The sequence below is a fragment of the Oncorhynchus gorbuscha genome, unplaced genomic scaffold (assembly GCF_021184085.1).
Source record: "Oncorhynchus gorbuscha isolate QuinsamMale2020 ecotype Even-year unplaced genomic scaffold, OgorEven_v1.0 Un_scaffold_2648, whole genome shotgun sequence".
Lineage (NCBI taxonomy): Eukaryota > Metazoa > Chordata > Actinopteri > Salmoniformes > Salmonidae > Oncorhynchus > Oncorhynchus gorbuscha.
The window spans coordinates 26,655-47,604 of NW_025747102.1; the positions used below are offsets into that span (position 1 = coordinate 26,655).

The following is a 20,950-nucleotide window of genomic DNA, read 5'->3' on the forward strand; positions in this document are numbered from 1 at the left end:
TGGTGTAGTGGTGGTGTGTTCTACCAGTGTAGTGGCTTTGCTGGAATGTATCTCAAACAATTTGTTGAGTTTGCCTCACCAAGATGTACATGCCAAAATTGTCACTGGCAGAGGAACTAAAATCCCCCTGTTCAATATGAAAACAAAGAAACACGGAAATTACAATAGCTTCAAACTGAATGCTTTATTTTTACAGGAAATGATTATATAATGCTTTTTAATAAGCATTAAAAAGGATTCCATCCATCTCAATGAATAACCTCTGAAGCAAGATCATTAAATTCAGTGATTACTATTGACAGAGATAAAGTACTGAAAAGTATAGTTAGTAGTAGGTTTTAGAATGAAGGATTCTTATGAACTGATGTTGGGCATTCTCAAGCAGAAGGCTGTTCCAAAAAGAGAGATCAATGAGTTAGCAAGTGAACTTTAGACAGATCCCGAACGGCATTCAGATGCAGAGAGGCTAAGGTGTGCACACCATGGTGACTCCAGACTTGGAGATGACCCAAAGATGGCCCAGGTCGTAGGTCACGTGGCCCATGAGCATGGACATTGGGATATTGCTCCATCCGGTGCCCTCTGGTTTACTGGCTGTGATGCCGTCTCTGTGTTGAAGAAAGGGTTGAGGTTCATGTTTTAAAGCTTATCCATTTTTTTAAGTACATCCATTTTTGGAATGTAATAATTGAATATAGCCATAGATTTTTGAAGACTAAAAATTCTGCCTCTTGAGCTTGATTCAACCACAAAAGAAGCTAAAATGTAAGCTTTTACTCAATTGTTTGTAAACAATGTTATTGTAAACAAACAATGTATAACTTTAAAAAACATGTTACATTTTTTTTTTACAAATAATTGATCAGTCTTTGCATCCGTAGCTCCATGTATGAATTTGAGAGTGGTTACATTTCTCTAACTACATTCCTCAGCTGTTTACCAAAACAAGTGGTGGGGTGTCTGGGAAGTTGTTGTTTTTATCCCAAACTGTAGCTTCACAGGACATCCCACTTTTACATACTTCATCTTACAATGTCTACACATTTCTTTATAAGTCCTATAAGTTTAGATCTGATTATATTTGACTGATTTTATTTATGTATCTACAGTATTTTAGTTGTTGTGTAAAGAGCTTCACAAAGCATTTACAGTAAGGATAATAATTATAATTAAAGGTATACCATTATTATACACATAGTTCAGTAGTAACCTTACCTGGTATAAACTTGGCCTGCAGAGTTGACCCCAAAGACACCACCATCAGTTGCCACCTCAATCATGGAAAGCTTGCCGTCAATGTGACTCCACCCGTTGTTTTGACAGTCTTGATTCAGCTGGAAACAAACAGATTCAATCAGGTGTTTTAGGACAATTACAACAGATATAATATGAAACAGTTTTAGAATAACTGACACTCTCCATCCTCTACTACTATACTCCAGCTCTCACACTCTTTCCCAGATCTTACACTCATTAAGAAGATATCATCATTCTTGTTGACTGCCCAGCACCCAAAGGGTCCACAGCTGTAGTACTTCACAGCTCCTGGCAATCCTGTCCATGGAAGAGGTGAGCCTGAACCCTTGTAGCCAACTGTGGCACTACGTGTCAGACAGAATGGAGTATCGTCCATGTTGGCCCCCGCAATAAACTGTTCACCTCCAGCATCCAACTGTTTCAGAAGGCCTGAAGACCACAAAGACAGACAGACGGACAAGCAAACAAGGAGCACATATCTGTGAGTACTGCCAAATGACCTACAAGTTTACAATTTAAAATGTTTTCAACAGCCTGATGATATCAGGAAAGCTGAAAACAAGGTGTCATCTGGATAAATATTGAGTAATTCTCTCCACTAACCTGCAGCTTGCACCCAGTTACCGGCTACATACTTGTAGATTGCATAGTCCTTGTTGACACCCCAGATCCCTGCTGGTCCTACAGTGATATGCTTCAGGGAACCAGGCAGGCGGATCCATTTATCACCTACCAGGTAGTAGGGGATTTGACTTGTGTCCGTAGCAACCACTTGTCCCAGTCCTGCATCGATCTGCATCAGATTCTTGATGTTTACTACCTCCTGACAGTCCCAGGCTTTGGAGACAAAGACATGAGTCGAGCACACAGACAACAAGGAGGATGACATTATGGAGTGAACTTGATGATCAATTTCAAGTTGATCAAGCATGTTTCAGATGATGGTTACTTACCATGACTGATGGTCAGGAGACAGAGGACCAATAGGACGGCTGCAGTGACTCTCATGATGTCTCTGTAGATCTACAGTATACGTTTGGTTGTACACCAGACTTCAATTGTCCCCTTGCAAGACTTTGAGCTTTTATAGCCCTGCACATACCTTTCAGCCAATGATGGCTTCCTGTTCCACCTGTTTAACAAAGAGATCACCTGATGACAAAGATCATTATTTTGTTCTTCTCATGTTTTCTGTGTTTACATTGTAGTATGCATTTGCCATGTTTACATTTTGAAATACAGCGCCTATAGAAAGTCCACACCCACCTTGGATTTCTTCACATAGTATTTACAAAGTTTACAAAGTGTATATGCGCCAAATACAACAAGTCCTTAACCAACAATGCAGTTTAAATAAATAAGTATTAAGTAAAAAATTGATAAGTAAAAAATAAAAAATATTTAAAGAGCAGCAGTAAAATAACAGTAGCGAGGCTATTTCGAGGGGGTACCGGTACAGTGTCAATGTGTGTGTGTGTGTGTGGGGGGGGGGGGGGGGGGCAGACTTAACTCAAAACTCAAGCAGACTTAACTCAAAACTGTAACTTGGCCACTCAGGAACATTCACTGTCTTCTTGGTAACTGTCACGCCCTGACCTTAGTTATCTTTGTTTTCTTTATTATTTGGTTAGGTCAGATTGTGACAAGGGTGGTTTGTTTAGTTTTTGTATTGTCTAGGGTTTTTTGTATGTCTAGGGGTTGTCTAGTCTAGGTTTTTATATGTCTAAGGTTGCCTAGATTCTCAATCAGAGGCAGCTGTTTATCGTTGTCTCTGATCGGGGACCATATTGAGGTAGCCATATTCCTTGGGTATTTTGTAGGTTATTATTCTATGTTTAGTTGCCTGTTCTGCACTAGCCATATTCCCTGGGTATTTTGTAGGTTGTTATTCTAGGTTTAGTTGCCTGTTCTGCACTAGCCATATTCCTTGGGTATTTTGTAGGTTATTATTCTATGTTTAGTTGCCTGTTCTGCACTAGCCATATTCCTTGCGTATTTTGTAGGTTGTTATTCTATGTTTAGTTGCCTGTTCTGCACTAGCCATATTCCCTGGGTATTTTGTAGGTTGTTATTCTATGTTTAGTTGCCTGTTCTGCACTAGCCATATTCCCTGGGTATTTTGTAGGTTGTTATTCTAGGTTTAGTTGCCTGTTCTGCACTAGCCATATTCCCTGGGTATTTTGTAGGTTGTTATTCTATGTTTAGTTGCCTGTTCTGCACTAGCCATATTCCCTGGGTATTTTGTAGGTTGTTATTCTAGGTTTAGTTGCCTGTTCTGCACTAGCCATATTCCCTGGGTATTTTGTAGGTTGTTATTCTAGGTTTAGTTGCCTGTTCTGCATTATTCCCTGGGTATTTTGTAGGTTGTTATTCTATGTTTAGTTGCCTGTTCTGCACTAGCCATATTCCCTGGGTATTTTGTAGGTTGTTATTCTATGTTTAGTTGCCTGTTCTGCACTAGCCATATTCCCTGGGTATTTTGTAGGTTATTATTCTAGGTTTAGTTGCCTGTTCTGCACTAGCCATATTGTATCACGGTTCGTTTTGTTATTTAGTTCTGTTCAGTGTTCTCTCTTTAATTAAAGAGTTATGTTCACTTACCACGCTGCTCCTTGGTCTCCTCATTTTGATGACCGTGACAGTAACCAATCAGTGTAGATTTGTCTTAGTCCTGCTGAAAGGTGAATTCCTCTCCCGGTGTCTGGTGTGAAGCAGACTGATCAGGTTGTCCTCTATGATTTTTCCTGTACTTAGCTTCATCCTGTTTCTTTTCATCCTGAAAAACTCCCCAGTCTTTGCCAATGTCAAGCATACCCATACCATGATGGTAATAGTATTCACATGGGTAAAGAAGATGGCCTCCTCTGCTGAGAAAAACAGCCTAGACCAGGAAGAGCCTGTTGAGGATGCTGGTGACCAGCCTTTGCTTAGTTTCCGTGGTCTCTTTGTTATCTTTTTGTGATGACCAGACTTCAGTGTGTTTTTGATGGTGACCAACATAAGCCAGTCACCAGAATCAAGTCACGTCATGCTGGCTTGAAAATGGATGTTTAATACCTATCAGAATCTACCCAGAGTGGGGATATAAACCATTTTGAACTTTTCTTCTCACACAATATGCATCCAGAATGACTTCCAGGGTTAGAAATATCACTAAATACGACCCAAACTGTTGTACGTGATCAGACCAGCTTGACCAGCTTCGTCACCAGTATAACAGCATCACCATTATAAGCTTGTATGTGTCCAAAACACAGTGAAGGTTTGTCACCTGTGTCGAAAACACAGTGAAGGCTTGTCACCATTGTCCAAAATACACTGAAGGCTTGTCACCAGCAAAACCAGCTAGACCATGCTGGTCAGACCAGCTAGAGCATAATGTATACCACCTGCTGTCTACCACCAGGCTCTTGATGATAGTGTTCTGAGGGGTATGGGGTTAATGCCTGAAATCAATACACATATCTTTAGTGTTTGTCACATTCAGTTGTAAGAATATACTGTCGCATCAATGTACAAAATCATTAGCAGTTTTAACTGCATGAAGGACTATTACTGAGTCGTCCACAAACTACATTCTCGAACACTCATTGAAAAAAAGGTGAGATTTAGAACCGAAAAGGGTTCTTCGGCTGTCCCAAAAGGAAAACCCTTTGAAGAACCCTTTTCGGTTCCAGGTAGAACTCTTTTGGGAGGTCCAACATGGTACCTGTTATGCAGGTGAATGAGGACCCAAAAGCGACTTGGCGAAAACAGAGTCTTTAATCCAGTAAAGTAACTTTACAATCAAAAGGCATAATTCTACTCGTAATGACGAGAACAGACTGGAGACTTGATCAAGAACTGCAGGTTGCCTCGGGAAGGCACTTGAACGTAGCAGACTCAGACACCTGCTCACCACGCAGCATCTGAGGGAAACACGACACGACAGGGCGATACATAGACACAGCACGGTGAACAATAGACAAGGATCCGACAGGGCAGGAACGGAAAACAAGGAGAGAAATAGGGACTCTAATCAGGGAAAAGGATCGGGAACAGGTGTGGGAAGACTAAATGATTGATTAGGGGAATAGGAACAGCTGGGAGCAGGAACGGAACGATAGAGAGAAGAGAGAGAGGAAGGGAGAGAGAAAAAGGGGAACGAACCTAAAAAGACCAGCAGGGGGAAAATGAACAGAGGGAAAAGCAAAATGACAAGACAATCTAAGACAAAACATGACAGTACCCAAAAAGGTTCTATCTGGAACCAAAAAGGGTTCTACCTTGAATCAAAGGGGGTTATTCTATGGGGACAGCCAAACAACCCTTTTGGAACCCTTTTTTCTGAGTGTAGTGGCTACGACAGAATATACAGGATATATTGGAGTGGTGAGAGGAAGTCCCAGAGGTGAGCCTGTTGATGATGCCAGCTCCCCTGACAGGCACCCATTTCCCCTCAACCTCTGGCTTCTGATGGTAAAAAAGTCAAGTATCCAGCCCACTAGATGAGTCCACACCTACAAGTGAAAGTCACCCAGTAAAATAGTCCTTAAAATAGTCTAAATAGTCTAAATACAATATCAAAATGAAAAGTATAAATCATTTTGCATTCCTTATATTATGTAAAGCAGACTGCACAAAACGACATCTACACACACAATACCCCATAACGACAAAGCAAGATTTTGTTACATTTGTTGAATATATAAAACAGAAATACCTTATTTACACATCAGTCCCTTTGATACGAGACTCATTTTGAGCTCAGGTGCTTCCTGTTTTCATTGATCATCCACCTGTTGTGAATTCAATTGATTGGACATGATCTAGAAAGTTAAACTGTCTATATCAGGTCCCACAGTTGACAGTGCATGTCAGAGAAAAAACCAAGCCATGATATCAAAGGAATTGTCTGTAGAGATCTGAGACAGGATTGTGGTGAGGCACAGATCTAGGGAAGGATACCAACACATTTCTGCAGCATTGAAGGTCCCAAAGAACACAGTGAGATTACATTGATTGGACATTGATTGGACTAAATCGTTTTTGATATATTTTGGTATATTAGCTGTCGCTGTATTAGACTAAGCATAGGGTATTTGATGTTAAAATGTTGAAGATTAAATGGTGCTGGAATAGTGGAGGCAGCTCCTGTTTATTTTTTCATACTTGCGGTAACGTGGTTCTAAATCAATAGTTGTTTAGTGGTCATTAAATGTCAGACAAAATGTCAGACAAATGAACTTCCTTGACCATGCTGTTTGTCGTGTCAATGTTTGTTAGATGCAATATGCTTTGTGGACAGAGATTGCTATCTGGTTTCAAGATGAACAAAGGTGTGGTTGAATTTATTTTGTCACAGTGTATTCTTATTGCCTCAGCCTTAGGCATATATATCAGGGTCGCAAGGCATATGAACTAACAGGTTATACAACTCAAACAACTATTTTTTAAATATATTTATTTTACCTTTTTTAACTAGGCAAGTCAGTTAAGAACAAATTCTTTTTTTCAATGACAGCCTAGGAACAGTGGATTAACTGCCTTGTTCTGGGGCAGAACGACAGATTTGTACCTTTGTCAGCTCGGGGATTTGAACTTACAACCTTTCGGTGACTAGCCCAACGCTCTAGGCTACCCTGCCGCCCCTATCACAACTATGACAACATAGGTTGTAATATGGCTTTTTTTCTGGCTTCCCCAGTGATATTACCTTCGCACCTCTACTGTATGTTTTGCTCAGTCTGGCAGTAACCCAGAACTACCAGAGACAGAGGATCTCTCTTTCGGCTGCTGATGACAGACACTGCATGTAAATTGTTCTACTACACCCTAAAACCTTATACAGTATGTACACATAGCATTTGTCTTCATTTGTCAGATTAACTCTTTCTGTAGAATAACTGTTTACTCCTTTTTTCTTCTTCTCTGGAACCAGTCAGGCAACAATACATACTGTACTTGTGGTAGGTAGCCAGTGGCTAAGGAATTAGACCTGTGGCCCAAAAAGTGTCCTGTTCGAATCCCGGGCTGGCCGCTGGAATAAACAGGCGGAATTGATTTCACAACTGAAGGGCTGCTGGGTTCACATCCTCAAAACATTCCCTTGATGTTGGGACCTTGAGCAAAGTCCCCGATAACCCCACAACATGTTTTCTATCCAGGGGTGCTGCACTACAGATTGAACTTGTGCTCCTCTCAACTGTATGTGTGATGTCTGCTGTTTGGGGGGGTGAGTACGGAGCAGAAGACATATTTTGGTTGTTCGCTCTAACTAATGGACAAAGTTGTATTGTAAAGAAGTCAGCCAGAGTTGACGTGGGCCATAGTAAAAACAAATGTATGCTTCCCTGGCGACCATTGCAAAACTATCTTTACTCCACACACAGAGACGTGTACATAGCTCTCCCCCGCCCTCCATTTGGCAAATCTGACCATAATTCCATCCTCTCGTCATGCCCTGACCTTAGAGATCCCAATTATTCTCTATGTTTGGTTAGGTCAGGGTGTGGCTCGGGTGGAAAGTCTATGTTTTCTATTTCTTTGTTTTGGCCGAGTGTGGTTCCAAATCAGAGGCAGCTGTCTATCGTTGTCTCTGATTGGGGATCACATATAAGTTGTCATTTTCCGTTTGGTTTTTGTGGGATCTTGTTTTCTGTTTCGCTTCTGTACCTGACAGAACTAGATGCTTTTGTTTTCAAAAGTTATTTTGTTTGAGTGTTGTTTTGAAAATAAAAATCATGAACACTTTGAGGAGTATACCACATCAGTCACTGTTTTCATCAATAAGTGCATCGATGATGTCGTCCCCACAGTGACTAGTACATATTCCAACCAGAAGCTTTGGATTACAGGCAACATCCGCACTGAGCTAAAGGGTAGAGCTGCCGCTTTCAAGGAGCAGGATTCCAACCCGGAAGCTTATAAGAAATCCTGCAATGCCCTCCAGCGCACAATCAAACAGGCAAAGCGTCAATACAGGACTAACATTGAATCGTACTACACCAGCTCGTCGAATGTTGCAGGGCTTGCAAACTATTACAGACTACAAAGGGAAGCACTGTAACACTGAAACATGCATGAGAGCATCAGCTGTTCCGGATGACTGTGTGATCACTCACTCCATAGCCGATGTGAGTAAGACCTTTAAATATGTCAACATTCACAAGGCACCGGGCCAGATGGATTGCAAGGACGTGTACTCCGAGCATGCGCTGATCAACTGGCAAGTGTCTTCACTGACATTTTCAACCCTTTCCTGACTGAGTCTGTAATATCAACATGTTTCAAGCAGAATCCCATAGTCCCTGTGCCCAAGAACACTAAGGTAACCTGTCTAAATGACTACCAACCCGTAGCACTCACGTCTGGCTCACATCAACACCATTATCCCAGAAACCCTAGAACCACTCAGATTTTCATACTGATGATGCAATCTCTATTGTACTGCCCTTTGCCACCTGCACAAAAGGAATACCTATGTGAGAATGCTATTCATTTACGACAGCTCAGCCTTCAACACCATAGTGCCCTCAAAGCTCATAACTTAGCTAAGGAACCTGGCAATTAACACCTCCCTCTGTAACTGGATCCTGGACTTCCTGATGGGCCGCCCCCAGGTGTTAAAGGTAGGTAACAAAACATATGTCACGCTGATCCTCAACACGGGCGCCCCTCAAGGGTGCGTGCTCAGTCCCCTCCTGTACTCCCTGTTCACTCAGGACTGCAGTGCCAGGCACAACTCCAACACCATCATTAAATTTGCAGATGACACAACAGTACGACAGCCTATAGGGAGGAGGTGCCAGGACAACAGCCTCTCCCTCAACATGATAAAGACAAAGAAGATGATTGTGGACAACAGGAAAGGGAGGACTGAGCACGCCCCTATTCTCGTCGACAGGGCTGTAGTGGAGCAGGTTGAGAGCTTCAAGTTCCTTGGTATCCACATCACCAACAAACTATCATGGTCCAAACACACTAAGACATTTGTGAACTAGAATTATTTCTCCATGCAAGACAAGAACGTGGGCTCTATCAAATCTGCCCCAAGTAGCCACAGACCAGATAAACAGATAAAACAATCTCACAAGAGTAGGCAGGGTAAACCCTCACAATTTATATTAGTTCCATGTATAGTACAAAAAAGAAGTATAAAAAACATCAATAATCAATATGCAGAAACAGTTTGTGATCCGTTGATAAGTTAATGTACTCTGATTACTTGTTTTATTTGTTAACTAACACATTATCAACTGTATATGCGCCAAAAACCATGTTGTTTTGATAATTGGCATTTGTTCAGCTCTAACACAACTGACACATCTGGTGAATCATTTGTTTATCACTGGTAAGAAGAGAATTTGCTAAAGACAGTCATCTACATTTTAGAGTGTCGGATGGAGATTCAAGGAGGCTGCCGAAACAGGGAAGGAAACCAACTCTGTTGCTTTTCATTTAACCTCAATGAATCACAACCCTACAGGGGATATCAACATTGACAATAATTTGCTGTTATTTCAGTGGTAGCACACTGGGAAATATGTTAATGAGACATGTATTTTCAGCCAACAGAGTTTTCTAAAGTTGTCAGTCTCAGCAAATTATACTCTCTTTGTTTGCAAACTTCAATATTTAAGTTCAAAATAGTTTTACATTGAGCAGAAATCATTGGGTTGATGGAGTATTCCATGTCAGCTGAACAATTACTCAATTTTAATTACAGCCATATCGAAGCTCACTGGACTTTTCCCAAGTGAAATGTTTTAAAGTGTACATTTAGGTAAGATGTTTATGTCGTGTCTGTGACTGAACTATTTGAACATTGATTAATGACTAGTTATGGGATGCCTATTATTCTGTGTAGTTATGGGATGCCTATTATTCTGTGTAGTTATGGGATGCTGATTACTCATCTAACATTGAACTACGAACATTGGAACATTGACTGAGTGCCTAGTTATTGGACACTGATGGTAGATTGAGCTATGATCATGATGTATTATGAGAGATGATGAGCTGTGACAAGGATTGCATTCTCAAATGCCTTGTTCATACAGAATGATGGATGTTTTTGCCCACTACTAATTATTCTCAATGTGGGCACTGCATGGTGAAGCCAGACGTGGAGACGACCCAAAGACGACCCAGGTCGTAGGTCACGTGCTTCATGCACATCAGGGATTTACATTAATGTCTGAAAGGCACCTGCCCATCGGGCAAGTCAGGAGTATTTTTTTGGTTACCTGAAGATTGGATCACTTGCCTGAAAATGTAAATGAGCTGTTTACACTCAGAATTGTCTTTTAACTACACATAGGGGTGAAAAAAACGTCATGTAATTCTGCCCAAAAACCATTACAATTGCTCTCAACCAGTGGCACATATGCTTTTTAGGTGAGCACTGATGTCGCCCTGTGATAAGGCAGGGGTACAAAATATTTTGCATGTTCATTCCCAGCGGCCCCTCTGTTGGCATCGCTGTGACGCTCCACCAACATAAATGATGTAGCAGATAGAGCCAGGGTGAGACATGAGCCATTCACAAAAACTCTAGGCTATTACACAACTTTTTATGATTACCGCATGTTAGAGACATGACAAATGAATGGCGAAAAAAATTGTATAGCCTACACTCATACGATATGGTTCAACGAGAACATTGACATTTTGCCAAGGCAGAGATGAGTGGCCGGCACTGAAACGCGCGGCAACAGCAGTGGACGTATAAATTCTTCCCTGGTGACAGTAGCCAAATTTGACATTAAACTTTTTGGTGTTTTGTGAAAAAGATGTATCTATCCACTCACCACTATTTGGAAGCTGGAAATATCTTGCAAGTGGATAAACATGTGCGGGTGGCCTATGGAGGAGCCTTTTGAAATGATAGTTTGACAATCAGATGAAAAAATTATTGATTTGTTATGTTTATGCCACATTAAAATGTAACATATTTAAACATATAAGTTAAACAAAAAATATTTTTGACTAGGCCCACAGAGATCCTTAGGGACTGTATATGTAATTCTATGATTAAGCCCATAAAAAATGTTGGTTCACGCGCTTGATCCCGTACCTGGATATAATATATGGTAGAAATAGTGTATAGCCTTTTCTGTAGCCTACAGGCAGGAGATACAATGTATGACACAACAGCCTGTTTTTTACAAACGGTGGCTCTAACACATTATTTATACATTTCCTTTGATGGCCTACATGGTACTCTACATCCCAGTGAGCACGGGCCGACGCCAATGTCCTCTGGACGTCTTTTTTTGGTTCGTCTGGACCTGATGTTCTTTTTTTGGCCTACCATATAGATGGCCATTCATAAAACGCTGTTTCAGGCGACACTGTAGGCTACACCCCAGTAAACACGGATAAATGCAGACACCTTCTGGACATCTTTTTTTGGTCCTGTCTGGATTTCTATGTCCACGATTTCTATGGCCTTGATTTCTATGTCCACGGAAGTTGGTTTTTAGTCCGGTCCAAACCTAAATCTGAAACAGTCATAGATGTCTATGTTTGGTTCAGATAAAAAAGATGTCAAAACATGTTATACCGTAGCTTTGATTGGACTGATCATGTCAACATCATACTTTCAAAATCTTAGCTAGCGGAGTCAATCACCACCTTCCGGAGACACCTGAAACCCCACCTCTTTAAGGAATACCTAGGATAGGATAAGTAATCCCTCTCACCCCCCTTAAGTTTTAGATGCACTATTGTAAAGTGACTGTTCCACTGGATGTCATAAGGTGAATGCACCAATTTGTAAGTCGCTCTGGATAAGAGCGTCTGCTAAATGACTTAAATGTAAATGTAAATGTAAATGTAGCTAGACAAGCAGTCATCATTATGAATCACATTGCCAATGTACTGGGAAATCCTTTTCAATCCTTATCATATGAAGATACATTATGAATAAAACATCTCTGTGCTCATCGGCCATTGGACATAAACGTTACACAAGTCAGAAATCACAAATTCAATAATTTGCTGCAAGTGCCGCAAAGCAATCACTATTTTTCTTCCCCTGTCTGCTATTCAGTGGAGAGGGTGTGTGGTCCAGGTCTGGTTTAAAGGATGGACAACATCTGTCTGAATGGGTCTCATTATCAAGCTTAAAAGGATAAACATTCCCACGCAACATTATGGGCCAGAAAAGGTTGAAATCATTGGTCATGCATCAATCCAGCATGACTTCATCCAGAGAATGCCAGACTTTGATGACCAAGTTTGATGATGATAAAGTTTGCCTACAAGAGGGACTGCCACCTTCCTTATGTAAACTGACGGTGGTGCACCTATTATTGAATATTGTAAGAGCTTTTATTGTCTGCATCTTTGCCCCTGTTATTTATCTTACTATTCTGACTTGGTGTATAGGGGGAATACAGTAAGAACGGCGTATTCTGTTTCTGTCCATTTCAAAAGGGCTGAAACAAATAGGCATATCAATTAATTCCATTTAAACTCGCTGATTTAATGTCATAATCAGAATGCTTGCTTCCCTCTTATCCACAACTTTTTCCCTTATACTGTATTTTGTACATCTCAATTGTTATATTGTATATATAGGTCTATCTCATTAGTATCGTGTTCATTATTTTAGGTAATGTTGGAATTATGCATTTAATTGTTTTGCTTACTTTGTGTATTATAATTAGCTCAGGTATTTTTCTCCATGTAATTCCAGTTGATTTTGCGAGCGTTGTTTTGTTTGCTCAATGCGCTGTCTGTGAGTCGGTATATTTCACATAAAAGTGAATCCTCGGGATTGTATTTTCCTTCCTTTTTAGACCACAAATGCCTCATAAAATATTTCAAATTTCAGGCTAACATTACATTTACGTTACATTTAAGTCATTTAGCAGACGCTCTTATCCAGAGCGACTTACAAATTGGTGCATTCATCTTATGACATCCAGTGGAACAGCCACTTTACAATAGTGCATCTAAATCTTTTAAGGGGGGGGTGGGTAGAAGGATTACTTTATCCTATCCTAGGTATTCCTTAAAGAGGTGGGGTTTCAGGTGTCTCCGGAAGGTGGTGATTGATTCCGCTGTCCTGGTGTCGTGAGGGAGTTTGTTCCACCATTGGGGGGCCAGAGCAGCGAACAGTTTTGACTGGGCTGAGCGGGAACTGTACTTCCTCAGTGGTAGGGAGGCGAGCAGGCCAGAGGTGGATGAATGCAGTGCCCTTGCTTGGGTGTAGGGCCTGATCAGAGCCTGGAGGTACTGAGGTGCCGTTCCCCTCACAGCTCCGTAGGCAAGCACCATGGTCTTGTAGCGGATGCGAGCTTCAACTGGAAGCCAGTGGAGAGAGCGGAGGAGCGGGGTGACGTGAGAGAACTTGGGAAGGTTGAACACCAGACGGGCTGCGGCGTTCTGGATGAGTTGTAGGGGTTTAATTGCACAGGCAGGGAGCCCAGCCAACAGCGAGTTGCAGTAATCCAGACGGGAGATGACAAGTGCCTGGATTAGGACCTGCGCCGCTTCCTGTGTGAGTCAGGGTCGTACTCTGCGGATGTTGTAGAGCATGAACCTACAGGAACGGGCCACCGCCTTGATGTTAGTTGAGAACGACAGGGTGTTGTCCAGGATCACGCCAAGGTTCTTAGCGCTCTGGGAGGAGGACACAATGGAGTTGTCAACCGTGATGGCGAGATCATGGAACGGGCAGTCCTTCCCCGGGAGGAAGAGCAGCTCCGTCTTGCCGAGGTTCAGCTTGAGGTGGTGATCCGTCATCCACACTGATATGTCTGCCAGACATGCAGAGATGCGATTCGCCACCTGGTCATCAGAAGGGGGAAAGGAGAAGATTAATTGTGTGTCGTCTGCATAGCAATGATAGGAGAGACCATGTGAGGTTATGACAGAGCCAAGTGACTTGGTGTATAGCGAGAATAGGAGAGGGCCTAGAACAGAGCCCTGGGGGACACCAGTGGTGAGAGCGCGTGGTGGGGAGATAGATTCTCGCCACGCCACCTGGTAGGAGCGACCTGTCAGGTAGGACGCAATCCAAGCGTGGGCCGCGCCGGAGATGCCCAACTCGGAGAGGGTGGAGAGGAGGATATGATGGTTCACAGTATCGAAGGCAGCCGATAGGTCTAGAAGGATGAGAGCAGAGGAGAGAGAGTTAGCTTTAGCAGTGCGGAGCGCCTCCGTGATACAGAGAAGAGCAGTCTCAGTTGAATGACTAGTCTTGAAACCTGACTGATTTGGATCAAGAAGGTCATTCAGAGAGAGATAGCGGGAGAGCTGGCCAAGGACGGCACGTTCAAGAGTCTGCCATATCAGCTGTTTTTATAAAATGCAGTGAATTATGCCGAATTAACTGTATTGCTGCCAGACGATGCACGGCCTGGTCTCATAAACTTAAGTCTGGGACACTCAAATTAGTATGATATGTTAGGTTCGGTTTGACACATGATTACTTAAGTCTGGGTGGATGGGTGGGCGTATAACGCGTTTGAATCTCATCACGGCTAGCTTTAGCAATTTAGCTAATTAGCAACATCAACTACTTACTATTTATTAGCTACTTCACAACTACTTAACATGTTAGCTAACCCTTCCCCTAACCTTAAACCTTTTAGCTAACCCTTCCTCTAACCTTAACCCTTTAACCTAACTCCTAAACTTAATCCCTGACCTAGCCTAGCTAACATTAGCCAGCTAGCTAACGTTAGCCACCTAAACAGAATATGTAACATATTGTAAGTTTTGCAAGTTCGTAACATATAATACAATTTATAATTTGTAACATATTGTATGAAAATGGTAATGGACAGCCACAAATGAATTACATCCCATACGAAATGTAACATATCATACTAAATAGTGGTCTCGGATTTACGTACAGAATAATACTAATTTCTCTGAGACCAGGTTGCCAGGCTCCGCTGATAGTCAGGTGTATTGGTGGTAAGGATTCACTCCATGGTGCAGAAAGGAAAGCTCTGCTGTCTGGATAGCTTTATGTAGGCCCTAACGGTATGTGGGCACTGTCTGTCACCCTTATACTGCAATTAATGGATTGTTTAATGCAGTGATGTAATGTACTTTAATGTACTACCGGTACTTAAGTAATTTTTTGGGTATCTGTACTTTATTTTACTATTTACTATTTTGCCAACTTGTACTTTTACTTCACTACATTCCTAAAAAAAAAAAATGTACTTTTTACTCCATACATATTCTCTGGCACCCAAAAGTAAATGGTTCGATTCACACCCTTATCAGAGAACATCCCTTGTCATTGTCACGACTTCCACCGAAGGTGGCTCCTCTTCCTGTTCGGGAGGTGCTCGTCGATGCCGGCCTACTAGCTTCCACAAATGAATTTTCCATTCTTTTTCGTTTGTGTCTGTCTGTTTCTGACACCTGTGTTCTATTGAGTTAATTAATGTGGGTTCATTAACCTCGTTGCCTGCTGTTATTTTGTGCGGGAATATGTCTGTTTGTTCGGGGCCTGTGCTAGGTTGCGCCACAGGCTATTCTAACGGTCGTCTGTGCCGTTGTGATTTATTTAGGAGTAGATTGGTTTTTTTCCCCTCCTGTTGTCACTTCGAATTCCTGTTTTGTTGGGCGCCATCGTTGGGTTTGTTTCCTGACCAGTTTTGTTATGTTTTGGACTTCCAAATAAATATTTTACTAGTTGGACCTCAGTGCTCTCCTGCTCCTGACTCTTGCACCTACCTCGTCCTAGTGAGGCACCTTACAGTCATCCCTACTGCCTCTGATCTGGTGAAATCACTAAAGAGTGTTAAGGTATTCCCCTAGCCATCCGTCAAATTTTTTTATTGTGCCATCTGGTTTACTTAAAATAAGGAATTTTTACTTTTGATACTTATGTACATTTTTAGCAATTCCATTTACTTATAGTACTTAAGTATATTTCAAACCAAATACTTTTCGAATTTTAATCAAGTAGTATTTTACTTAGTGACGTTCACTCGAGTAATTTTCTAATAAGGTATCTTGACTTTTACTCAAGTATGACAATGAAGTACTTTTTTCTACCAGTGTAGTGGCTTTGCTGGAATGTATCTAAAACAATTTGTTGAGTTTGCCCCACCAAGATGTACATGCTAAAATTGTCACTGGCAGAGCAACTAAAATCCCCTGTTCAATATGAAAACAAAGAAACACGGAAATTACAATAGCTTCAAACTGAATGCTTTATTTTTGCGGGAAATTATTATATAATGAGATAATAAGCATTTAAAAGGATTCCATCCATCTCTATGAATAACCTCTGAAGCAAGATCATTAAGATCAGTGATTACTATTGACAGAGATAAAGTTCTGAAAAGTATAGTTAGTAGTAGGTTTTAGATTCTTATGAACTAATGTTGGGCATTCTCAAGCAGAAGGCTGTTCCAGAAAGAGAGATCAATGAGTTAACAAGTGAACTTTAGACAGATCCCGAACGGCCATCAGACGCAGAGGAGAGGCTAAGGTGTGCACACCATGGTGACTCCAGACTTGGAGATGACCCAAAGACGGCCCAGGTCGTAGGTCACGTGGCCCATGCGCATGCACATTGGGATATTGCTCCATCCGGTGCCCTCTGGTTTACTGGCTGTGATGCCGTCTCTGTGTTGAAGAAAGGGTTGAGGTTCATGTTTTAAAGCTTATCCATTTTTTTAAGTACATACATTTTTGGACTGTAATAATTGAATATAGCCATAGATTTTTGAAGAATTTAACTTCTTCCTCTTGAGCTTTATTCAACCACATCAGAAGCTAACATGTAAGCTTTTACTTAAACAAACAATGTATAACTTTAAAAAACATGTTACATTTTTTTTTTACAAATAATTGATCTGTCTTTGCATCCGTAGCTCCATGTATGAATTAGAGAGTGGTTACATTTCTCTAACTACATTCCTCAGCTGTTTACCAAAACAAGTGGTGGGGTGTCTGGGAAGTTGTTGTTTTTATCCCAAACTGTAGCTATACAGGACATCCCACTTTTACATACTTCATCTTACAATGTCTACACATTTCTTTATAAGTCCTATAAGTTTAGATCTGATTATATTTGACTGATTTTATTTATGTATCTACAGTATTTTAGTTGTTGTGTAAAGAGCTTCACAAAGCATTTACAGTAAGGATAATAATTATAATTTAAAGTATACCATTATTAGACACATAGTTCATTAGTAACCTTACCTGGAATAAACTTGGCCTGCAGAGTTGACCCCAAAGACACGACCATCAGTTGCCACCTCAATCATGGAAAGCTTGCCGTCAATGTGACTCCACCCGTTGTTTTGACAGTCTTGATTCAACTGGAAACAAACAGATATAATATGAAACAGTTTTAGAATAACTGACACTCTCCATCCTCTACTACTCTACTCCAGCTCTCACACTCTTTCCCAGATCTTACACTCATTAAGTAGATATCATCATTCTTGTTGACTGCCCAGCACCCAAAGGGTCCACAGCTGTAGTACTTCACAGCTCCTGGCAATCCTGTCCATGGAAGAGGTGAGCCTGGACCCTTGTAGCCAACTGTGGCACTACGTGTCAGACAGAATGGAGTATCGTCCATGTTGGCCCCCGCAATAAACTGTTCACCTCCAGCATCCAACTGTTTCAGAAGGCCTGAAGACCACAAAGAGAGACAGACGGACAAGCAAACATCTGTGAGTACTGCCAAATGACCTACACTTTTACAATTTAAAATGTTTAACAGCCTGATGATATCAGGAAAGCTAAAAAGAAGGTGTCGTCTGCATAAATAGGGTAATTCTCTCCACTAACCTGCAGCTTGCACCCAGTTACCGGCCACATACTTGTAGATTGCATAGTCCTTGTTGACACCCCAGATCCCTGCTGGTCCTACAGTGATATGCTTCAGGGAACCAGGCAGGCGGATCCATTCATCACCTACCAGGTAGTAGGGGATTTGACTTGTGTCCGTAGCAACCACTTGTCCCAGTCCTGCATCGATCTGCATCAGATTCTTGATGTTTACTACCTCCTGACAGTCCCAGGCTATGGAGACAAAGACATGAGTCGAGCACACAGACAACAAGGAGGATGACATTATGGAGCAAACTTCATCAACTCCATATTGAGCAAGCATGTTTCAGATGATGGTAACTTACCATGACTGATGGTCAGGAGACAGAGGACCAATAGGACGGCTGCAGTGACTCTCATGATGTCTCTGTAGATCTACAGTATACGTTTGGTTGTACCCCAGACTTCAAATGTCCCCTTGCAAGACTTTGAGCTTTTATAGCCCTGCACATACCTTTAACCAATGATGGCTTCCTGTTCCACCTGTTTAACAAAGACTTGAGGGTGTCCGGTGTCCGTCAGAGAGAAGGTGTCACGCCCTGGTCGAAGTATGTATGTTTTGTCTTCATTTATTTGGTCAGGCCAGGGTGTGACATGGGTTTATTTTGTGGTTTGTTTTTGTATTGGGGTTTTAGTAGGTATTGCGATTGTGGATGAGTAGGGTTGTCTAGGAAAGTCTATGGTTGCCTTGAGGCGGTTCTTAATCAGAGGCAGGTGATTTTCGTTGTCTCTGATTGGGAACCATATTGAGGCAGCCATATTCTTTGAGTGTTTTGTGGGTGGATGTTCCTGTCTTTGTTATCACAAGATAGGCTGTATAGGTTTTCACGGTCCGGTTATTGTTTTGTATTGTTAGTGTTTATTCTTCATTAAACATGTATCGACTTAACCACGCTGCATTTTGGTCCGATCCTTGTTCCACCTCTTCGTCAGAGGAGGAGATAGAAGAGAACCATTCCAGAAGGGTTGTGTTATTGTCACCTGATGACAAAGATTATTCCTTTGTTCTTCTCATGTTTTCTGTGTTTACATTGTAGTATGCATTTGCCATGTTTACATTTTGAAATACAGTGCCCATAGAAAGTCCACACCCACCTTGGATTTCTTCACATAGTATTTACAAAGTTTACAAAGTTTATATGCCCCGAATACAACAAGTCCTTAACCAACAATGCAGTTTAAATAAATAAGTATTAAGTTAAAAATGATAAGTAAAAAAATCAAATAATAAATAAAAATAGAGCAGCGGGGGGGAGCACAGGTTAGTCGAGGTAATTGACGTGGCAGTCCAGCGGATGAATCTGGGTTTGGCGGATGCCAGGTGAACGCTACCTGCCCGACTGCATATAGCCAACTATAGAGTTTGCTGGAGGAGAAATAATGGTCTTGGATGGTTTTTGTGGTTTAGGCTAGGCCACACTAGGTCATATAGTTTGTGTAAAGATGTTGTGGATCATGGCAAGACCGCAATTTGCAAGTGTTGCCATAGATTTTCAAGCGGACTTAACTCAAAACTGTAACTTGGCCACTCAGGAACATTCTCTGTCTTCTTGGTAACTGTCACGCCCTGACCTTAGTTATCTTTGTTTTCTTTATTATTTGGTTAGGTCAGATTGTGAAAAGGGTAGTTTGTTTAGTTTTTGTATTGTCTAGGGTTTTTTGTATGTCTAGGGTTGTCTAGTCTAGGTGTTTATATGTCTATGGTTGCCTAGATTTGTTCTCAATCAGAGGCAGCTGTTTATCGGTGTCTCTGATCGGGGACCATATTGAGGTAGTCATATTCCTTGGGTATTTTGTAGGTTGTTATTCTAGGTTTAGTTGCCTGTTCTGCACTAGCCATATTCCCTGGGTATTTTGTAGGTTGTTATTCTATGTTTAGTTGCCTGTTCTGCACTAGACATATTCCTTGGGTATTTTGTAGGTTGTTATTCTAGGTTTAGTTGCCTGTTCTGCACTAGACATATTCCTTGGGTATTTTGTAGGTTGTTATTCTAGGTTTAGTTGCCTGTTCTGCACTAGCCATATTCCTTGGGTATTTTGTAGGTTGTTATTCTAGGTTTAGTTGCCTGTTCTGCACTAGCCATATTCCCTGGGTATTTTGTAGGTTGTTATTCTAGGTTTAGTTGCCTGTTCTGCACTAGCCATATTCCCTGGGTATTTTGTAGGTTGTTATTCTATGTTTAGTTGCCTGTTCTGCACTAGCCATATTCCCTGGGTATTTTGTAGGTTATTATTCTAGGTTTAGTTGCCTGTTCTGCACTAGCCATATTGTATCACGGTTCGTTTTGTTATTTAGTTCTGTTCAGTGTTCTCTCTTTAATTAAAGAGTTATGTTCACTTACCACGCTGCGCCTTGGTCTCCTCATTTTGACGACCGTGACAGTAACCAATCAGTGTAGATTTGTCTTAATCCTGTTGAAAGGTGAATTCCTCTTCCAGTGGCTGGTGGGAAGCAGACTGATCAGGTTGTCCTCTAGGATTTTTCCTGTACTTAGCTTCATCCTGTTCATTTTCATCCTGAGAAACTTCCCAGTCTTTGCCAATGTCAAGCATACCCATACCATGATGCAGCCACCACCATGCTTTAAAATAAGGAGGCAGTTACTCAGTGATGTGTTGTGTTGGATTTTCCCCAAACATAAGGCTTTGCATTTAGGCTAAAACGTGTATTCCGCTGCTGTGTTCAGTTTGTTGCCTTGTTGAATACATATCCATGTTTTGTAATATTTTGTTCTGTACATTTTATAATTATTTTTACTCTGTAATTCAGGTCATTATTGTGGAGTCACTACAATGTTATTGATCCATCCTCAGTTTTCTCCCATCACAGCCATTGAACTCTAGCTGTTTTAAAATGACTAACCAGTTTCCTTCCTGTCCTGCA

At 41.4% G+C, this 20,950-nt stretch overlaps 2 protein-coding genes across 2 annotated transcripts; both read right to left on the minus strand.

Moving 5' to 3' along the window:
* Positions 1–188: 188 nt before the first annotated feature.
* On the minus strand, positions 189–18,697 carry LOC124026216 (fish-egg lectin-like). The gene is made up of 6 exons (XM_046339328.1): positions 18,521–18,697; positions 2,211–2,359; positions 1,861–2,094; positions 1,469–1,686; positions 1,216–1,334; positions 189–608 (listed from the first exon to the last, which is right to left on the minus strand). Exons 2-6 carry the CDS (start codon positions 2,263–2,265, stop codon positions 467–469), a joined length of 768 nt encoding a protein of 255 aa, XP_046195284.1. The 5' UTR covers positions 2,266–2,359; positions 18,521–18,697; the 3' UTR covers positions 189–466.
* Positions 16,458–18,524, minus strand: LOC124026215 (fish-egg lectin-like). The gene is made up of 5 exons (XM_046339327.1): positions 18,372–18,524; positions 18,025–18,258; positions 17,648–17,865; positions 17,428–17,546; positions 16,458–16,845 (listed from the first exon to the last, which is right to left on the minus strand). The coding sequence occupies exons 1-5, from the start codon at positions 18,424–18,426 to the stop codon at positions 16,704–16,706; spliced, it is 768 nt and encodes a 255-aa protein (XP_046195283.1). The 5' UTR covers positions 18,427–18,524; the 3' UTR covers positions 16,458–16,703.
* Positions 18,698–20,950: the final 2,253 nt, after the last annotated feature.

What these genes read in the sequence shown, in the direction of transcription:
- LOC124026216 (XM_046339328.1), bottom strand. Translation starts at nt 2,265, where the DNA reads ATGAGAGTCACTGCAGCCGTCCTATTGGTCCTCTGTCTCCTGACCATC. An exon ending in TAACTGGGTGCAAGCTGCAG is followed by an intron (nt 1,687 to 1,860) that starts GTTAGTGGAGAG and finishes TGTGGTCTTCAG; the next exon opens with GCCTTCTGAAACAGTTGGAT. An exon ending in GCAGGCCAAGTTTATACCAG is followed by an intron (nt 609 to 1,215) that starts GTAAGGTTACTA and finishes TCTTCAACACAG; the next exon opens with AGACGGCATCACAGCCAGTA.
- LOC124026215 (XM_046339327.1), bottom strand. Translation starts at nt 18,426, where the DNA reads ATGAGAGTCACTGCAGCCGTCCTATTGGTCCTCTGTCTCCTGACCATC. An exon ending in TCTCCTGACCATCAGTCATG is followed by an intron (nt 18,259 to 18,371) that starts GTAAGTTACCAT and finishes TTGTCTCCATAG; the next exon opens with CCTGGGACTGTCAGGAGGTA. An exon ending in TAACTGGGTGCAAGCTGCAG is followed by an intron (nt 17,866 to 18,024) that starts GTTAGTGGAGAG and finishes TGTGGTCTTCAG; the next exon opens with GCCTTCTGAAACAGTTGGAT.